This window comes from Populus trichocarpa, chromosome 15, assembly GCF_000002775.5.
Source record: "Populus trichocarpa isolate Nisqually-1 chromosome 15, P.trichocarpa_v4.1, whole genome shotgun sequence".
In the NCBI taxonomy this organism is placed as follows: Eukaryota; Viridiplantae; Streptophyta; class Magnoliopsida; order Malpighiales; family Salicaceae; genus Populus; species Populus trichocarpa.
The window spans coordinates 8,216,930-8,238,891 of NC_037299.2; the positions used below are offsets into that span (position 1 = coordinate 8,216,930).

Genomic DNA, 21,962 nt, shown 5'->3' on the forward strand with positions numbered 1-21,962 from the left:
TTGTATTGCAAAAGATAGAGGGAGACATATTTTCATATCTAAGATTATATATTTATTGTCATCATAAAAAAGGGGGGGATTGTTGACCTTTAAGTCACACGTTTATGTTTTTATATATTTCGATGATAACAATAAAATAAAAATTGAACTAATAATATGTTTGGTTAATAATAAGTGTTAAACATGTTTTATACAAAGATTATATCAACATGCATGAAGAATTTCATGAACAAATCAATCAAGAAGTCTAAGAAGGAAGCAAAGTGAAGACTTAAGGTTTAAGTGTTCATTTTAATGCTTTATGTAAATATTTATATCTCATCTTGATAGCATAATTAAAATGAGTACATATACTTCATTATGCATATACTTAAAATGATTGATTAAAAACCTGATAACAATTCTAAAAATTCATGTTAGTTAAAATTGATAAAACTGGAATTCTGCATCAACTAATCGATTGTTTGGTGATACTAAATGAACTCATCAATTGCTTATTCATTAGCGATGAACACCTGAGAATTCTTTAGGAACCAGTTGACCGATTGGCTTGACCAATCTAAGCCAGTCGACCATTTTAGTTGTTAGTAGGGCTATAACGGCTATAAATGACTAGTTTTTTCTTAAAATATATATATGAGGCTTGTCTAATTGTTAAATTTGTAAGAGAATTCAAACATATACCATATATAAGCTATTTTAAGAGCAAAACAACTTCAAAATAATCAATCCTAAATTATACTCTTGTTTGTGCTCTTCGACCTTCATAATTTAGCATAAGAGTATACATTCTCATTTGTACTACACTCAAATACTTTCTAATTCTATAACTGTTATCTAGTGAGATATAAAGATACTAGAAGTTTCAATTGTAATATCCACTCTATTAAGAGAGTAAATTCATGATAACCAAAATCATATTCATAAACCCTTAAGAGTTTGGGAAAAACTCTTGGCATTGGTGATGTATTTTCACTAAGAAAAAATCTTGAAGAGGACATATCTTTAAGTGGGATAAAAATCTTAAAGAGGGAATGTATTTAAGTGGTGTAAAAATCTTGGTGTGGATTCATCAAATGGTTATTGTACTCTATAACTTGGACAAGTAAAAGAATACGATACTCAAGTATGGTTTGGTACTTGAGGTATGGATATAGGCTTATCAAACCACGTTAAAAACTAAGTTTTCAAATTTTCTCCCTTATCTATTTATTTCAAGTACTTTAATTATATTGTTGGTTATTGTGTTTATCGTGTTTATTTGAATTAATTTTCATTATTCGTTAATATTAGCGATACATCTAATTAACCCTCATTCTTAAATGTTATAGTTGCCTTAATCTTAGAAAAATAGTTTAGACTGAAAAAATTTGGAATGTAAAAAAATAATATCTAGACTATCGAAAACTTTTTGGCATTGTCATTAAACTTAGTATAACGGTTCAAATTTAAAAAATTTTGATCTTACTATTTTCACAGCCTAAGTTTCAAATAAAATCACGTGGAAGTTTTCCCAACATGACCTTGTCTACTCGGCAAGTTTAAACAAAAAAATCAAAGGAAAAACAAAAAAAAAAAAAAACAGGTTAAGGTCACCCTAATCAACCTGTCAATACTACTCGAGTTATGGACTCCACTTGATTGAATTATTATTTAAGTGTATTATATAATAAAAAATACAAAAACCTATTCGTAATCAATCTAATATTGAATGATAAAACTCAATAAAAACTCAATATTAAACGTGAAATTAAAAAAATATATAAAAAAGATAAAAAAAAAATCAAAGAGCCAATATAAAAGAGTCATATGCTTGCTAAAAAAAAAAAACTAGGTGTGTGGGCTTGAGATAGGACCATGAGCCTAGGTCACTATTTTTTTAAGTTTATACTAGTTCACCTCTTTTTTTTTAATATTTTTTTAACAACAAGTTATCTGTCACATAACAAAAAAAACATACTAGCTCTACTAGAACTTGAAACCATGATAATCAACTAAGACACAAATTCTAACAATCTCATAAAGATGTTATAAAAAAATTAAAAAAATAATATTAACTTGACTCAGTATTCATATAAATAGGTAAACCGACAACATTTTGTTTAGTTGTTTTATTAATAAATCTTACTATATTTAATATAGGATACTATAACAAAAAAAAATATTATTCTCAATAACATCCAAAGATAAAAAGAAATGTTTTATAGAAATATAAATACTACTAGTTTTTTTTTAAATGATAACTCAAAATATATTATATTTTATGATAGGCTAAACACCAAGAAAGTAGTTTGCAATTTATTATTCATGATATAATTACATATCAAAAAATAATTCATCTTTAAATATTATTATTTTTAGAATTAATTTTTAAAAAATTACTTTTGAAAAAACAAACTAATTCTTAGCGTAGATTTTATTATCAAGGTTAACCAGTATAGAAAAGTTTGTAGTTGAAGACAGAGAATATGGTGTCCGATTCCTTAGGCACCTAATTAACTATTGTCATATCTTTATATAATATTATGTTTTATTAAAAATCAAAATGATCATCTGGATTATCTATCATTTAGTATACTTTTAATGTTCCATTTACATAATTATGACATACACAACAAGGGTTAATTCTCTCTAATTAAACCCTTTTTTTTTAAATAGAAGTTGTTGACCACACTACCCCAACATTATGTTTGCTTTGTGTAATATGTAAATTTTTTAAAGTTCAGGTTCATGGTTCATGATGGTGTTATTTTCTATTGTTATTCACATTTTATAACTTTATGAAAAGACTAGATTGACTTTCTTTAATCTTTATATCTTCTCGAAAATTAAATGTTAAGTTTATCTTTTTTTCAATTTTTCAATTTTTTATTTGTAATAAATTGATATTCCATCACACAATGGATTATTAAATTCTAATCATCTTATTATTACTATTTTTCAATTTTATATTAATATCACCATAAAACCTAATTCTTATCACTGACATATTTATTTAATATATTAACAAAATTTATTTTATTAAAAGTTGTTTTCATTAAAAAAAAATCTAATAAATATCTATGGTCTTTATAATATAATAAGATTTAAATATAAAGATAAAAAAAAAACTTTAAATAAAGTTATGTCACTCTAGAAAACTCTAACATGAGAATTGTTTAGTTTCCTGAAACAATTACATGCAATGGAAACAATAAATTTTAGAAAACATTCGAAATTCCAAAATCCTATCAAACAGATATAGAGTTGTGTATAGTTTATATAAAGATTACCCAAAGATAAGATATTCTTCCTGGCTTTAAATAATTACTTTAAGGTTGTGTTGTCGCAAATCACAAGTCGTTCAAGTGTTCCATCTCTAACGATAATTCACACGAACCACTAATGAAAAATATTCTAAACCCTTTTAGGAGCGATGGATTATTATGCTTTTGAGTTTTAGCTATTTTCTTTCATGTTTTTCAGATATTTTGTATTGTATTGTTCTACTAATAAAAAGCAGAACATTCTATTTATAGGGAAACCTGAAAACTCTATAAATGAAAAACAATATTTCAATTTCCCCCTAGATAATATCACATATATTATTTCAAGATAATTTTAGAAATTTATTCAATCAAATCCATACTTGTTTTTTCTAAGTTTAGAATTGTAATTCCCTGTATAAATTATATCTCAGTCCTCGATTTTTAAACTTATTTACAATCAATTCACACTTGACTAATCATCCAAGTTTAATTTCTTATTAATGGTTCTCTGTGTGTGACTCATTATGTTTTCTAATATGTTTGTCCGGATATAAATCACAATCGTAAATAAAATAGGGTTAAATAAATTAATTTCTTATCAATTCAACAATTGATTGACTTATATTTGAAGATCAAGTACAATATCTAGTAACACGTTATGATTCCCCAAATATATGAAAAGTCATAAATGATTTGACTTAATCTTTCAGTGACCAGTTTCATAATTTAATTACTATCATTTTATCAACAATGTTCTGATTTAGATATTATAGCTTGAAGTGTGTCTATTCTGTCAAATCATATTTATTCTTAACACCATAGTCATTTATTCTTTGAATAAGATTTGAAACTCTTTTCAAATCTCATTCTACATTGCACAAGGATTTACAACTATTTGAGAATAAACAAAACATTTCTCCTAATTCACCTAAGATGAAGAATCATCTCTTGATTACTTAATACCTTCATATAGTTCATATTATACCCAATATCTACTCATTTGTTACCTTTGGTTAGGAAAACGTATAATAAGATCAAAACATAAAATTTCATATATCAGATAACATGGTGATCTCAAGTCTAAAGATCACTCACACAACCTATTGGGTTCCTGAAAATCATAAACGTAGCGGAAACTATGAAACAAAATTATTTAGGAGTTTCTAGGATCCAGTTAGACAGATCTAGAGTTATTTAGGGATTTATTACCTGAAGATCTAATCCTTTTCGGTTTTGAATAATTCTTTAAAGGCTAGGTTGTTGCAAATCAGAAGTTGTCCACCACTCATGAGAAATATCTTAAATCCTTATTTAGAAGAGAAAGATTCTCATGTCTAGAGTGCTAGCTCTAATTCTGTGTTTTTGTAGTTTTTCTGTCTAACATATAACAACTCTCTCTATTCAAAATAATAGGCATAACTTATTATTTATAGAAAAATCTAAAAAATCATATAAATTAGCAAAATATCAATTTTCCCCCGGATAATATCTATATATATATTCAGGACAATTTTAGAAATTAGCTTAATCAAGTCCTTACTTGATTTTTCTAGGTCTAGAAATATAATTCTTATGTTAATTATATTCTAATTCTTAATTTCTAAAATATATTTTAATCAAGTCCTACTTAATTAAATCATTCCAGTTTGATTTTTGACTAACGGTTCTTTATATGTGTGACCCGTTAGGTTTCTAATATATTGGTCCAAATATAAATTATAATTATAATTAAATATAATTAAATAAATTGAACAATTTAATTTATTATCAATTCAACAATTGATTAATTTATATTTTAAAATTAGTTGCATCGTCTAGAAACATGTCACAATCCCTAAAATATTAGAAAAGTATTAGTGGTTTGACTTAACCTTTTAGTAACCAATTTCTAAATGTAATTAATATCATTTCATCAATAATATTTTGATTTAACATTAAAGCATGGATTATGTTTGTTATGTTAAATCACGTTTGTTCTCTACACAATAGTCATTGATCATTTGAATAAAATTTGAAACCATTTTCAAATCTCATTCCATCTTGACCAAGGATTTCTCAATCAATAGTATTTGAGAACAGATGAAATATTTTTTTTAATTCATCTAGGGTCATGAATCCTCTCCTAACCACTCAAATACCTTCATATAGTTCATGTTATACCCAATGTCTGCCCTTTTGTTACCTCGATTAACATAACATGTAATAAGATCAAAGCATAACATTTTCTATATAAGATAACTTAGTGATCTCAAGTTTAAGGATCACTTACACAATTGTTATGTGAGCCTTTCCATAAACATAAATAATATTGCCATATGGAATTCTCATGCAGGTCAATTCAGTGTACATGTCTTATGTCAAACACCTACATATCATGTAACACCCCACCTCACTAGCAAGATATTGTCCGCTATGAGCCTCCCAGTCCACCCATTTCCAGGGCTTCCACCCAGGTCCCCCTCACGGGTTTGTTCTTGGCGGCCACGCATGGCCCCAAAACGCGTCTTACTAGTCAAGGTGAGCATGCACTTATAAGGCCCTGGCTCTGGACTTTCTCTTCCGATGTGGGATCTTACAATCCCCCCACCTTAAGACGAGCCGTCCTTGGCTCTGATATCAAATGTAACACCTCACCTCACTAGCAAGATATTGTCCGCTTTGGGCCTCCCAGTCCACCCATTTCCAGGGCTTCCACCCATGTCCCCCTCACGGGTTTGTTCTTGGCGGCCACGCATGGCCCCAAAACGCGTCTTACTAGTCAAGGTGAGCATGCACTTATAAGGCCCTGGCTCTGGACGCTCTCTTCCGATGTGGGATCTTACATATCAGATATAGGTATCTCTTGTACCTCAGCTTATGAGAACAATTGCTTCCTTTAATAAAATAAAAAATATAATATGTATCAGTCTCTACGCTTTAATGAATATTTAGTATTTAATAGAGTATCAATTAGAAATATTTTAGAAACAATGCTTTGATGCAATAGAAATCCCATAATTATAACAACTTTATAATTTTCTTTGCAAAATATTTTTTGTCCTATAGACTTTATCTTTACTCTAGATTCATAAATCAAATATTAGATTCATTAATATAATATTATATGAATATTAAAGATAAATTAAACATTTATTAATAATAAACATGAATTTACATTAATAAAATAATAAACATGTATTTACATGAATATAATAATGTCACATATAACCAACCGATTGGTTACAGGGCATATTAAACTAACAATTTATCACTTGCACTAAATTCAATCGCTCTTGTATATAATACCATAGTGTTTTATGTAGCTTTAATGCTTCTACATAGACAATAACTTAGTAAGAGGATCTTTCAGATTCTCTTCAATGGGTACTTTCTCTATCTTTACATCTTTATTTCATTTATTTATCATATCAAATGGAGTTTCTTAAGCACTTGATTAGATCATTGATGAGACCTGGTTCTTTTGCTCTTGCAATGGCTTCATTGTTATCACAGTACAGGGAAACTGAATCAATAATGCTAGGAACCAACCTAGTTCGTTGATGAACTTCTTAATTCAAACAACCTCTTTGTTTTCTCAAATATAGAGGTGTACTCTTATTCAATTTTAAAATAAGTTATGCTCTCTTGTTTGGAAATTTTCTAACTCGGAACACTACCATTTAGAGTAAAACATATATTGACTAGTATTTAGTATTTTTCCAACATTTCATTGAAAAAATCTTAATTCAAATAATTTTAAACTTTTAGTTTATCTTCTCCATTGATGGATCCTATAGCCAAGTATACGATACCATTTCCATCATATCTCTCTCAATTTGTGTCTTAGAAAACATTTCTTTAGAGGGAGGTATTTCATGAAAAAAAATAAGAATCCAATCTTAGATTCTTCCAAGCAAAGCTATTTTAGCATTTATTCTATATGTATGGATTGAGACAATCTAAGCAACCTTCTAGATCATATCTTTATTGATCTCTATATCCAATATATAGGTTGGTTCTTCTAATTTCCTTATAGAAAAATTCTTGGACAGCCAAAACTTTACTGATTAAAATAAAGATATGTTGTTTCTTAACAATTATATGTCATCTACCTATAATATTAGAAAAACAAGACCATTTATTTTTTAGATACATCTATATCCTATCTCTAAGTAAATGAACCATTATGCAACCAGGGATTCCAAGATAATGTCCAATCACTTTTGGATACCTAAGACTAGTGTATATAAAATCATTAATTAAAATGCATCTTATTTTTCATTCAGTACAAATGAACCGTCATTGGACATTATTCTGAAATCCTTGGTTGCATAAACAAGTATTTAACACCATCCCTTTTAAGTTTAGGGTTGGTTCAATTTGACCCCATATAGGCTTATCTTGTTATTCATTAATGTTTCTTGAAAGACCATCATTGGTCATAAGCCTCGATCAGGAATAACCAATTCCTTTGTTGACAGCATGGTGGTCATATCAATTCACTGATTATTTTTGAATAAATAAACTATCTATGTTGTTATTCTTGTAACAACTAGAAATTGCTAAACAATTTGAACCCAAAATAGGATAGACTTTAGTCCAACCAACCAACCTTTATACCTTGGGTTTAATCTCATATATTATACCCATCTTTAACCATAGGTACTCATGCACCAATATAGGCACACCATTAGCATATAAGTACTTTAAGTACATTAGGAATAAAAGAACAAATAACAATGCAACTTATCTTAGGTAGGATGTTTTAGGGTGATATTATCTTTCTTTTAACATAATCGACCTTTTACCTAGAAATCTAAAAAACCAATTAGGATTCCTAGTGACCATAATATTATGTAGCAACTTATTCACTTCTTATTCCCTCTTCATACCTCTCTCTTTCTTTATGCAAAACTTAGGAAAAAAAAGAGCAATCACCATAATATCTTGTGCGATACTTACAAAATAAGCTTTAGACATTTTTTTCCCATCTTCTTTGTAAGTCTATGAGATATTGGTAGTTACTGATAAGATAAACATCCTTCTCATCATTGGGTTTGGATAATTTATGTAATGGCTGATTTTGTTTTCTAGTCATTGTCATTTGGTCTTTTGGTCATAAATATTTTGCCTATCTTTGAGTTACTACTTTTTTAGCCTTGTCCCCTAAGTCTTTACCATTTGAGAGAGCTGTATAACATGTAAGGCATTTATATACCTTACTATGAGGTATATTTTGAGTTTGTCGAACCACATATTTAGCTTTAGTATGGTCTATATACTTATTTCTTATACTAACACCCATAACCAATTCTAACCTTTTTCATGGACAATCAAGCCTTATCTTTTATAGTTTCCCTTATTAAGAAGTACTTTAGGCTTAGAGGTAGCCATTATTATTGTTGTCTTGGATAATGGATTGTTATCCATTTCCATTTTCTTTTATTGAGAGGATGAATATAATCAGCTTTTAATGCCTTCTAAATCTAGTTTTTAAAGGCAACAAAGTTGTTAGTGTCATGTTTTTCAATTATACTACTTGTTACACTTCTTCCCCTTAATTTGATCAACATCGAGGACAAAATGATTGCCAAATAACTTAAGTTTCCCCTCATGTATCAATTGGTCAAAGTTTTTCTCAACTTATTTATGTGTAAAAAGTTGTCACATATGACATTGTGGTGATCAACCCTTTTTTTTAGGAAGGGGAAATGTTTTTTTTTTGTGTGTTTAGATGGGAGAAAGTTTTATGTTAAAAAGGATTTGTCACTTAGTATTAAGGTCATTAGAAAACCCTAACTAGTTTTTAGAGTTCTAAGGTAAATGATTGATTATGCTAAAAGAAAGATATTATTATCTTAAAACATCTTATTTGAGATAAGTTGCATTACTATTTATCTTCTATTCTTAACGATCTGTTGTGTCTAATCTACCAGTAGTCTATCTATATGGGTAATAATGGGTCTAGTGTTATAATTTAAACCTTAAATGAATATGTGGGCTTACTCTTAGCCATTCTAAGACCTGGTAATCTTTGTTACTCCTAGTTTCTTTTATCTTTGATAATAACTAGTAAATTAACATGTCTATAACTGGTTATTTTTTTATCATGACATGTGACCAGTAGTCTATCAATTCATGCCAATGAATAATCAATGGGCTTATATTAGCTTAATTGAACCCAACCCAAATCCTAAGAAGGGTTCATAGATAATGTTATGTTAAGGTTCATCTATGTTATACTATTAAAGATTTACTCGTAATATTACCGAATAATGATTTTTATTCCCCAATCCTTAATATTCAAGCAACAGCCAATATGGGTTAATCTACTTGAAGGTAAGATTTAGTGACACTGATGCTTTAGACTCACTAAGGAAAATTAATACCCTCGATTGACACTTAGATGTAATCGATAGATATTAGACTTAATTGACTCCCCTAGGTCTTGGACAATCCTAGCTAAATTGGCCAATGCTACCTTTAGTTTTGTTTTGTAGAAATGCTCATAGAAGCAAGTCTTCATTTCTTTCTAATTATTCATGGAGTTAGGTGGCGGTGTAGAGAACTAGAGAAAAACTATTTTGGTCAATGAAGAACCAAACAACCTTAGCTTTATAAAGGGTTTTGTTGCATCATTTTCATATTCATTTATGAATTTAAAGATGTGTTCTCTTATTGATTGGTTGTCTTTCCTAGAGAATTATTTAAAATCTGCAATCTTTATTCCTTTAGGAATTAGAAGTAATTTGTCAACCCATTTGGAATATTAATGATTATATGTAGGGTTTGTTGTTCATTCAATTTTTAACTTTATCTCGCTTAGATAGTAAGTTCATTCAACCATATCTATCCTTCACCTTGTTTGTTGATCAACAGTAAGGACTTATTATGCTAATGGATTGAGGTATTTTTACTGTAAAATAGCTTGTAAGGGTATCAAACTGCCTTGTAAAGGGTTGTTGTATAGGATAATATGTGTTATGGGGCTATATAATTGGAATGTGATTTCTAATATGTCTACAAGAAAATTTGTGTATCTAGGGCCATCATGCCCAAGTTAGGTTGTTATTGTTGTTTCTGATATGTTGACATATGTTCCACCGCATGAATCATAGTAGTTTTAAACTCCCCTACTAGAGCACTTGTTGTTTTAGAATTTCATGAGATTTTCTCCTTAGGTGCATATGCCCATAGAATTCTAGACATGGTTTGTTATAGTTAATTTTGTATCTCATTTAACTAATTAGATATGGCGTGTATGATTCTATTAACTTCCATAACATTATGGTGGTAAGTTGTGTTTTTTATATTCTCCGTCTCAATTTAGATGACCCTCGTATTAACATTAAAAAGGTTTAAAGGCCAATAGAAAAATGCTATTTCATGATCATCCATGACTAGTTGGTTGGTACTTGGCATGGCTAGTGGCGATCATTATCTTGATTTGAAAAAAAAATTGATATTATATAAACTTCATTCTTTAACTTGACATCAAAAAGTTAGAGAATGAAGTTCATTATCTTGTCATGTGTAGAATTTGTGGTGATAAAGGAATATCATGTTCTTTATATCCAACATAAAAATCAGCAATAAAATAAGATGCAATATTAAGAGACTTGACCAACATCATTCAAACACAAATATCAATCTAATAAAAATTGCTCAATCTAAAAAACCTCATCACAAAAAAATCAAAATCAATAATAAAATACGATAATTATTTAAAATATATTTAGGGCTTGAAATAGACCTTATAAAGGTGGCTGAGGGGACCAAAAGCTATTGGAATAGTGATGGCAGTGGTATAACAGTGGTGATGCATTTCTAAGGCGTGCTTGGAGGGGGTTATGATGATGTGCACAACATTGCATGTGCCACCAACATCTGATCAATGGGTGGATAGCTTTGCTTGGAGCGCTGCTCCATGGTCTTCCTTCTGGTATCGATAATTTCATTCACCGTCACTAATGGAAAAAGATCAAAAGTGTTGAAGGTATGACTTTTCTCTTTCTACTGATTAATTTTGTAATTTTTATATCTACTCACACTAAGGTTATTAGGTTATATGGTTATGTAGTTATCATCAAATGGAGAATAATGGTGGTGGTCACATTTTATTTGAAGGTCGAAAGAGAAAGAAATTGAAGAGAGAAGTTTCAAAGGGTTGTTTTCTCTCTCTCCTCGATTGACAATGATGCTAGGGTTGTTGACTTTAATTGATAGAAGGGTCTTGTATAGGTTTTTGATACAAACAGAATGGTGGTGGTTTCGTCAGAAATGAAAGTTAGAGGTGAGAGAAATAAATGAAATAAGATTCAATTTTAGAGAGAGAAAGATAAGGCTATAATTTTTATAGGACAAAGGTAAGAGAAGATGAATAGTATTTTCTAGGGTTTATTTCTCAATATTTCAACTCATATTCTCTAAAAGCAAAGTTATGGTCACTCTTTTCTATAGTGGTTAGGGTTATTGGTTAGGGTTTTGGAAAAGTGTGAAGGTAAAAGATGATGAATAATGTTCTCTCTCTCTGATGTTAGGTATTTTGGAAGAGATAAGGTTAGGCTTTTATAGCTCATAAATCTTGTCATCTTTTTTTTAGTTATTTGGTCCCCAGGTGACTTAATTTCACTTTGGTCCTTCTTTTTCTTGTTTTGCACTTATTCAATTAGTTCATTTTGTTTTCTATTTTAATTTTTAATTTTCTCATTTTTTGTATTTTGTTTTTTTGTTAAAAAAAACAACTTTAATATCAAGTTGATAAGAAAAGTAAGCAAGGATTATGAAATGGACACGTTAATGGCCAAAATGCATTGAAAGTTATTTATGAATTTTGATTTTTTAAAAAAGATTGAAAATAACAAATGGGTGTAAATGCATCAAAAATATGTTTTTAATTTTTATTTTATTTTTCCAAGAAGATATCAACATGAGAAAAATAATCAAAATTCACAGAAAAATGAGTGAATGGATGAAATGCATTGAAAATATATTTTTTAAAAATTTATCTTTTCTTATTTTTGGAAAATGTTTTGAAAAAAAGGGTAAAAAACTAGGTTATGAAAAAAGAATTCTTTTTTTTCTTTAACCACTTTAATAGCCTTTTTTCAGTTTGCTATTAGGTTTAGTAACCTCTCTAGGTTTTTTTAATTTTGAGATCTTAAATTGTCTTTCTTTTTTATATATATGACTCATATGAGTTATTGTTGGACTTCTTCAAACTCATCATCTGATTCTGAATCAATCACGAAATGTGTGTTCACAACATTATTTGAATAATCAACTAGGTATATTTCTCTAAGTATTTTCTTCTATGTTTATTTTCTAACATCTTCTCATAATAAATAGCTTGATCTATCAAAGTATAAATATCTATACTTTTAGTTCTTACAAATTGCATCCTTATGTCCCATTATATTCATGCTAAAATGAGTTTAATGCACTCTTGTTTTATTATAGTTGAATTGTATGTAGTTTTTAATTTTGTAAATTTAAGGTCATAACTCTTAATTGATTCCTATAGGTCTTGGATAATCCTGAGCCAATGTTACCTTTAATTTAGTTTTGTAGAAGTGCTAATGGAAAGGAGTCTCCATTTCTTTCTAATTATTTAAAATCTGCAATCTTAATTCTTTCTAGAGAGAGATATTGTCCATTGATGCTTCTACATCAATTAAGCTAAGATTACTTCTGAATTTAATCCTGGATGAAGACACGTAGCAGCCTCCTAAAAAACCATCCAAATGAATTGCCAGTGCCAGGTCATGTGGAATCAATCAAACCACATCTATTGCACACGCAAAATGGATGAGTGACCAGCCATTTTCTCTAGTGATTTGGTTAGCTCAACGACCTTCCTTATTTAAGTTGCTTTTCAGAAGTTGTGGACCAGCATTAAGTGCTGGTGGGCCCAAGAGATGCAGACGATCATAACCACTGACCGCCCTCTATAAAAGAGGTCATCCACCACATGGGACGGGACATTATTATCTTAGCTGGTGACTCCACTCCTAGGCGTGACGTCAGATCACGAGGAGGCCACACGAGATCTTCACCTCCACCATCAATGCCAGTCATCTGCAGGGCAAGGATTTTATTTTCTTTTTATTCATCGCAGACCTGGCTTGTTGAAAAAACATCACCATCAGGCTGCGAGAGTCTAAATCTATTGGCTTAGCGTGGATTAATACACAAAAAAATATGTCCTTGAAAATACATTGAAGTGTCCCTGTTCGTCTCAAGGCTGAAGCCAACCTGAGGCAAAAGATATTCTACATCAGTCAGCCTTCAGAAGCAGCTCAGGCACAAGCATTCTGGGTCAAAAATCATCATGGGAAGCATTTCTTCGTGGTCATGGCTGACAAGTGACGGAGGTGCTGGCAACATTCTGGGATTGACATGAGTCGGCACTTGCAATCCTGCTATAGAAACCCCAGGACGGATCCGATTCTGTAATAGCTCGTTGACCAAATGGATGTTGTGCAACATATTCTTGGACGTTTTCAGCCTCAGCTAATCGCTCCAGATATACCCGAAGATCACCTTCTGGTCCTGTTCAGAACCATGTGGAGAAACAACCATTAGAAAACATGATCAGGAAAGGAAAATTACTACATTAGTTTCATATTTTCTTCAAATAAAATAGGCCTCTCAGAGAGATAATTACAACAAAGAAAGCACAGGATGGTCGTAGCTGCATTCAGAATAGGAATTAAAACTGGCATAATCACGGTTCAGAAACTAAAAGCACGGCAAATAGAGATTAGGAGTGCTTAACTCAAAATAAGATCCAAAAATGAGGAGTGGTTAATATTGTTTTCATTTTAATGGCACCTAAAATTAATGCATCTCCTGAACAAAAAATTATAGATCTGCTTGGTTATAGAGGAGAAAACATGGGATTTGAAACCCTGAATATAAACATGGGCAATGCAAACTAGCGAGGTATATTGATTGCTCAGTGTTCATTCATAGGCTCAAACTTTGGCCTGCCATACCTGGGCAAGAGCATGCAGATGTTTATAACAAAGTGGCTTCCTGTATACCTTAAATTTTCCAAAAGAGAGAGAAGCCTCCATCTAAATTCCAAGTGTCTTACCTAATGAAGAATCTGCTAAGTCCCTGTACCCATATGAAGGAGGAAATATAGCAGTGTGCACCTAAACAACAAAACATTGACATAAAATTAGTTAAAGAATGGTGTCAAGATGCCACCCAACGCAAAACCAGTTACACACCCACAAGGAGAGAAATTAGAGAGAACTATAAAACATACTGGATTGCATAGAGCCTTGTATGGTGAATCATCCAACAATAACGTATTTGATTCATCATATTCTCCTTTATTCAATTGAAGAGTAGACTCAAGATACTCCCATATTTTTTTTAGTTCCTTCAAAAACAGGGGTTTGCTCCTATTCTCGACTGTGGTGAATCCTGTATCAGTGCAGTGAGATTGATCCTGTATGAAAAAAATCATCATAAGTTAAACATTGTTAAGCTCAAAAAAAAAAAGATAAAGAAAAGCTACAGCAGCAATAACACAACAGCCAAGAGATGTGATCTTTAAGTGGCTGCATCTTTCAACAACACCACGCCAATAAAGTCGCCTGAATTGAGTTTTTTACAAAATCCTAAGAGATCTTGAAGTGATTAACCAAAGCACTTCAGAAGTTCTTTAAACTTCAACCAAAATACATAGATAACAGAAGTTCAGGTACCATGTATCAGTAGATAGTTTTGACACCTAAACTATTAGAGGTTTGACTGTAAATTTCTTAGGACATTCAGAGAAAACTATCCCTCCAATAAGAATAGCATTATTGAAAGAAAAATATTATTCTATAGCAATCAAATTGAGTTGTGATCCTGCCAAAAACACCTAGATGTAATTCCGAAAAAGAACTGCTTAAACTTAAAATGATCAAACCAGCAACCAATGCTCAAATCACGCCTTGTTGCCAGTGCCAAGATAACTTTTTCAGTGCAAAGCCATGCTCGTAAAATTTAAAACTTTTTTATTGATGTTACAAGCAGGAAAAAAAAATTATCTAATCCAGCAAAGAACAGAAGTAACAAAAGAGACAGTGAGCAAACTCTACGGCACTACTTTCACTAGGAAAAACTCCCCATATGAACCAGTAACATTGAGTCCAATTACCTGCTCAAAAGGATGGAAAGTTGTCCATCAAACACCCTTTTGTTCTGTTCCATTCATGCCCACCAAAATACAGTGAATGGGATGTAACCCAGAGCTCCCTTAGTTATTGACATGCACAAAAGAAGAGAGCATTAAATTTGAAAGGCATACTTACCCAGCAGAAGAGCAACTTATGCCTTGAATCACCAAAGAGAAACTCAATCAGCGGGTTCACATTTCTCCTGCAATTAACGAGAATACAGTTAAGATACAATGAGGGCCACCAAAACAATCGCTAATTTGCAAACAGATATAGAGAGCAATGATGTTAATGTTAAATAATACGAAAAAACTTTAAAAAATGGAGTCTAAGACAATCACAGGTATGAACTAAGAACAATACTTGGTTCTTGATGACCAAACACCAACATCAAATTTCTCAAAGCAAAACCTCAGAAAATCATCACAGAAGGGCCTTTTGAAAACTGAAAAGAGACAAGTGGAGATGAAATTAGAATTTAACAATTAAATGAGAAAGGAGAACATTTGAAAATTCTAGCTATACAAAGACGTTTTACACAGCAATATTCACCTGACTTCCCAGAGACTACTATGTTAGCCTGATATCCAGCAGAAACATATGAAACAATATCAGCTAGAAGTCCATTAACATCAAGGATAAGGAGCTTTTTAGTGACACGTCCAGTGTGAGGTCGTTCCAGTGCACAGGCTTGTGGAATCTTCACCTCCTTGACAGAAGCTTCCACACCAACACTGTTCCTTATCTCAGTGATCTTACTTTCCTCACATGCAAAGTCACCCGGTGAACAGTCAGAGGACATCTCAACCAAAACATTTGCCGCAACCTGCACTGGTGCAGCATGCTCAACAACTTGTACTCTTTCTACGTTATTTTCCATGACATGGACGGAGCGAACTTCATTTGACTGATCCAACGAAGTTTGACTTGCCACCACCATGGGTTCCACACAATGTTGTGAGGAATCATGTGAATCTATCATCTTCCTGTGATATACAAAGGATGAACTTTTCTTTCTCCTATTTCTTGAATATTTCAGTAGTACATTACATTTGCGCTTTGTGAGAACTGAATGAACAGTATTATTTACGATTGATGTATCTTTAAGTAAGGATGAAGTTTTCTTAGCCCTCTTCCTCTTCTTTCTTGAATATTTCAATATGGCCTTTGTGAGAACTGAATGCAAAGCAATGTTCTTAATCGGAAGCGCCCCCTCTTGCTCGGAGAAAACTGCTTCAGAAGCATTGTTGTTGATTGTATCCTCTAGGCATTTATCTCTCTCTACATTCACCAAATGATCTCCCTCAGCAGAATCATGATCGAGCGCCATACTCGAATTATCTCATCCTACCACAAATTTACTTGCGCATTTCACAAAGAACAAAAGAAATGATCGAATTTAAAACCTTGTGTTAATTTTTTATTTTTATTTTTTTACCTTGGACCAACAATCTAGGCTTAAGAAATGTTATGGTTATTATTCAGGATTCTATGAATCAATAAAACTTACAAGTAAACAAAATAATATGATCCAATAACACTAACCAATAAAAAAAATGACATTATCTGAGAGATTGAGCTTGTTCTTATCCTTTTCTTTTCAATTTTCCAAATTTGCAAAATGAAAATATTGATTAATTTAAAGAACGCAGCCAATATTTACAGGTAATTGCAAGTTGTAAATAAGCTTATTGTTAACACTAACATAAACCAATTTTTAAACTGAATCTAAAAGAAGGAAGCCTAATTTTCTCTCTTATCTTATTTTCCAAAAAAAAAAAAAACAGAGAGAGACACGAGGTTTATCAAAGCAATAGAAAAATCAAATGAAACAGATAACAGTTACCTTCAAAGAAAAATAAAATCAAAGAGAAGAGAAGAGAGAAAACCTGAGAGAAATTGCCGCGATTTGAAAGTAGAGTGTAAAATTGGTGAAGAATTGTTTAAGAAGGGAGGAGGAGGAAAGATACCAAGTAAATCAAAAGGAAAGTGAGAAGTCTTGTCGATTTTTATTTTTATTTTTTTCTTGCAAGGATACCGTTTAAGATGTTAGCGTGTGCGGAAGGACTCTGCTCCAGAAGACTGATTGTTGACAGACAAGTTACAATTCAGTCCCTTATTTATATTCTGCTTTATAACCCAGTCCTCAAGCTACCCAGTTATATATATATACATACATTTGCACGGTTTCCAGAGTATAATAAACTAGATCTGCGATTTAAAAATTCTCGAATCCACCTTCACTTAGATCTCACTTCTCTTCTTCTTCTTCATTCTTATTCTTCGATCATCATCTTCTTCTTCTTCTTCTTCTTCTTCTTCTTGTTTTCTTCTTTTTTTCTCTAGCAAACTTATATTATATTTAGGAGTATGATTGTGATTACTTTTCAAAATATTTTTCATTTAAAAATATATCAAAATAATATTTTTTTATTATTTAAAAATCATTTTTGATATTAATGTATTAAAATGATTTAAAAATACTAAAAACTATTAATTTGAAATAAAAAATAAAAAAATAAAAAAAATTTTAAAATACTTTTAAAATGTAAAAACAAAATGGAACAACACAATTCATACTAAAAAGCCTTTCTTTATAAAACCCAATGACCAAAAAGGGTCCAAGAAAGAAAAAATTCAACAAAGGCTGGGCCAAGACTAGGGATGTTCAAAAAAACCGATTAACCGAGAAAACCGAGAAAACCGAAGAAAAATTAACCGAAAAAACCGAACCGAGATAAAAAACCGATTAAACTGATTTTTAAAACCATAAATTTTAACAGGTCCGGTCCGGTTTTGGTTTTTAAAACTAAAACCAGCAAACCGAACCAGCCCAACCAAAATATCCTAAAAAACCGCCATCTGTGCAGGGGTATAAATTGTTAATTAGCCTAACCCTAACATAACTCACCCTCTCCCCTGCCTTCACAAAAAGCCGCCGTCTGTGCAAATTGCAAACCACCTCTCCACCTCAAAACTCATTTCTCCTTTTCCTTTCAAGTTCTCAAATGCTTTGCATCTGTGCTTTTGCATTCTCTTCTCTCTTTACTACTGGTCGAACATAAACCCACATCTCCATCTTCATCTCCCTAGCTTCTCTTCTCTCTTTTACTTTTGTGCAAGTTGTCGCGATCCTCCTCCATTCTTGCAGATCTACAAATCCAAATCTACAGCAGGCAGGGCTTCTCTTCTCTCTTTACTTATGTGCAAGCTGTCGCGATCCTCCTCTATTCTTGCAGATCTACAAATCCAGATCTACAGCACGCAGGATAGAGTTCAGTTCTACTTTTTAGATTTTGTTTATTTTCTCCTGAATAATGTTTTGAACTCTTGTGAGGCTATTTGATTTGAAACTTTTTCTTAATCAGTGTATGTTCTCCTATGTTACGAAACAATTTTGATATAAATGTATCATGGGCTACAAGGATGGCTTCAATGTGAAAACATGGTTGTTGTTGTTGGGCAGAAATATTCGTTTCATAATAAGTTCAAGTTTGCTGTTGATTTTGTTAACTTCATGATTTGTTGAATTTTTAGGTTTTCTGGTGATGGGATTAAGTTTCTCGGTTTTTTGCCAAAAAAACCGAATTTAACGAACCGAACCAGTTCGATTTGAACCGGATTTCGGTTCGGTTCGGTTAATATTTCACTAAACTAACATAACTCGGTTCGGTTGGTTTTTTAAGTCTAAACCGAACCGAACCGAACCGTGAACACCCCTAGCCAAGACCCAGGATAAAAGATTCAGACAAATATTCTATAATAATTTAATTCTAAAATATTAATTTTATTTAACTCAAACTAAAAATTATCATGAAAAAGTTATATTATTAACTCAAAAAACATATTTATTTTATATGTATAATAAAAATTAAATTTATGACACCAAATAAATATAAAAAAAATAATTTTAATCTTTTATATTGCTAAAACAATTACTAGAAAAATTGTATTGTTGATGAATTTTTATCATTTGAAAAACAATTCAAAATTTGTAAACAAAAACTAAAAAGAACTTCTAAAACTTGTTTTTCAAATTTTGTATAAATTTTAAAAGTTTTAAAATTATTATTTTTTTAATTTTCTGAATAAACAAAATATTGCATTTGAATAGAAGTTTACTTTTTTTTTTTTCTAATCCTACTTTTTCATAAAATTGAAGAATTACTCTTTTTTGAATACCACATTACTTTTATTCTTTACAAAATTCAACTGAAAGGATAATATTTTAAAAAAAATTATTAGATTTTATTGAATGTACCATACATATATAAAAATCAAGTCTTTAAAATTATTTAAAAAAAGATTTAATTTTGATGGAATACCAGCAGACCTAAAAACACCCTTTTTATTGGGAAAAATAAAAAAAAATTAATTTCACACTATTATTCAGCATCGTCAATTTAAAGCAACCCCCGAGGCTTACAGTCCCTCGAGCGAGATAGAGCACTTGAGCCTCAGATCAGATTTAAGAAGAAAAATATCACCGACAGGTAAGTCCTCTCTCTCTTTCTCTCTCTTTCTCCGTACCAATGCCATTTTCTGATATCTGTTTGTTTCTCGAGAAAATGCTGGAAAACAAGATCGAACAAACTGTTTTAATTTAAGGTTTTCTCGGCAACCATACAAAGATGGGATGGGATCATCATAATCTTGTCCAGTAAGACTTAGATTTCCGTTTCTGATATGTTAACGAACATCTCCTCTCTTGGGTTTCTCATATAATAGTTGGATCGAGATAATGGGACGTGGAGTGAGCAGCGGCGGAGGACAGAGTTCTTTGGGCTACCTTTTTGGAGGTGGAGAGGCTCCTGCTCCTCCAGTTCCAAAGCCCACCAATACCAATGCTGAGACTCCTCAGAGCAGCCGCCTCCCTGTAGCCAATGAGCCTGCAGAGGTCAGCAAGCAGATTCCAGCTGGTGTTCCTGCAAAACCCAACACCACTAATAACTATTTCCGTGCTGATGGGCAGAACTGTGGCAACTTTCTCACGGTATGCTGATAAAATACTCAAACTGGATCTTATCTAGAGTTGATAATTAACAATTTTTAGTCATAAATCTCCGACACTAACCTAACATTCTAGCTAGCATTTTGGATGTGAAATAGAAACCTTGGGGTTATCAAGAGATTTATTATTATTATTATTATTATTATTATTAAAAATTCACTCGGTGATTCAGTTTATCCTACCTGTGAAGGTTGATTGTTAGTTTTATTACCACATTTGTAATGCAAGTCTGTCATCCTCGTTACAAAGGGATGTGTTCTGGTTAAGCTTTATAATTGAACACTCGGTTGGAAAAGGAATGCATGTGTCATGGTAAATTATTGCTCCTCCATTTCGAGAATTCCATGGGATTCGATATCATAGTTGCTGCTCCATAGAGATCAAGATTCCTCATTTTCAGGCCTTTAACTTTGCTTATTGACACGATGCATCACATTCGCCCCACAATTTAAAACTCCAGAATAACAGTTATACCATTATGCATGAGATGGACATTATCTTCTGAAACGCTGATGGGTGGGATTGGTAAACAGAAATAGGCTTATGTGACCAGAGCCAGAGGTTTAATAGTGCCTCACCAAAAGACATGGATTGAACTAGGGAAGTAACCTCTACTGGCCTTGTAACAGCCTGTAACGCTGTCATTTATGCCTGTAAAAGCCATCTGGCTTCGTGTTCTATCTAGCATTAGATAATACCTGAAGATCTTTCTGTTTCCCTTTGTTTCCAGTCACGTTTCAAAATTTTGAACTCTTTCTTGAAGCTTCATCCTCACCGTAACAAGTGCAAGCTTGTTGATAGTTTATAATTGTTATTTTACGTTTGGCACCAGTATATGGATTTAGGTGGTGGTGGTTGTAGGTGATTCATGTGACTGAAAAGTGAAGTTTTCTGATAGATTGTTATTCCTGCTTTAGAATTTTTGGCATTCGGTATCTTTTATTTGCTGGACTGGTGAGTATACATGCATTTTTTGCTGATATTCAAAGGCAACTAGTCCAAAAAAAAAATAATACAATTTCCTCCATTTTGTACCTCATTACAAAAGGCAATGTTCTTTCTAAAGTGATTTTCTGGAAATTCTCTGCTCAGGACCGCCCAACAACAAAGGTGCATGCAGCTCCTGGCGGTGGATCTTCACTGGACTTCCTGTTTGGTGGTGGTGGTGCTGGTGCTGGTGCTGGTGCCGGTGCTGGTGGTGCTGGTGGTGGGAAATGAGGCATCAAGACATAGGTGGTGGAGCCATTGGTCACCGCTGTTCTATGACCTTTTGAATTTCAAGGAAAACAGTATATCTATGTATTATGTCTGGAGTAGAAAACTGTACTACTAAATTTCGCACTTGTTTGCATGTATGGTGCATTTCTAGGTGGGCTTCTCGGAGCAGACATCCGTGCTTGTCCGCATTTGAATTTGATGAAAGAAATTGAATTTGTAGGGAGGGATCCTCAAAGATTCAATGGCACCAATTAAATGTCCTTTACTGCCATGCAAGTTCTCTTGTTGCCTAGGCTGTGTGGTTCTTCTACTATATATTTTATGACT

At 31.8% G+C, this 21,962-nt stretch overlaps 2 protein-coding genes across 3 annotated transcripts; one reads left to right on the forward strand and one right to left on the reverse strand.

Moving 5' to 3' along the window:
* Positions 1-13,305: 13,305 nt before the first annotated feature.
* Positions 13,306-17,459, reverse strand: LOC18105757 (uncharacterized). Of its 2 annotated transcripts, none has more exons than XM_024586763.2 (7): positions 17,296-17,459; positions 15,959-16,753; positions 15,770-15,851; positions 15,542-15,608; positions 14,503-14,688; positions 14,326-14,386; positions 13,306-13,778 (listed from the first exon to the last, which is right to left on the reverse strand). In XM_024586763.2, the coding sequence occupies exons 2-7, from the start codon at positions 16,734-16,736 to the stop codon at positions 13,579-13,581; spliced, it is 1,374 nt and encodes a 457-aa protein (XP_024442531.1). In that variant the 5' UTR covers positions 16,737-16,753; positions 17,296-17,459; the 3' UTR covers positions 13,306-13,578. The 2 variants fall into 2 exon arrangements, with proteins under 2 accessions (XP_024442531.1, XP_024442530.1); XM_024586762.2 differs by having other exon boundaries at positions 15,959-16,767; positions 17,296-17,458.
* A 2,273-nt stretch (positions 17,460-19,732) lies between these two features.
* Positions 19,733-21,906, forward strand: LOC18105758 (protein SPIRAL1-like 1). Its single transcript, XM_006374355.3, has 3 exons — positions 19,733-19,899; positions 20,135-20,399; positions 21,510-21,906. Exons 2-3 carry the CDS (start codon positions 20,148-20,150, stop codon positions 21,633-21,635), a joined length of 378 nt encoding a protein of 125 aa, XP_006374417.1. The 5' UTR covers positions 19,733-19,899; positions 20,135-20,147; the 3' UTR covers positions 21,636-21,906.
* Positions 21,907-21,962: the final 56 nt, after the last annotated feature.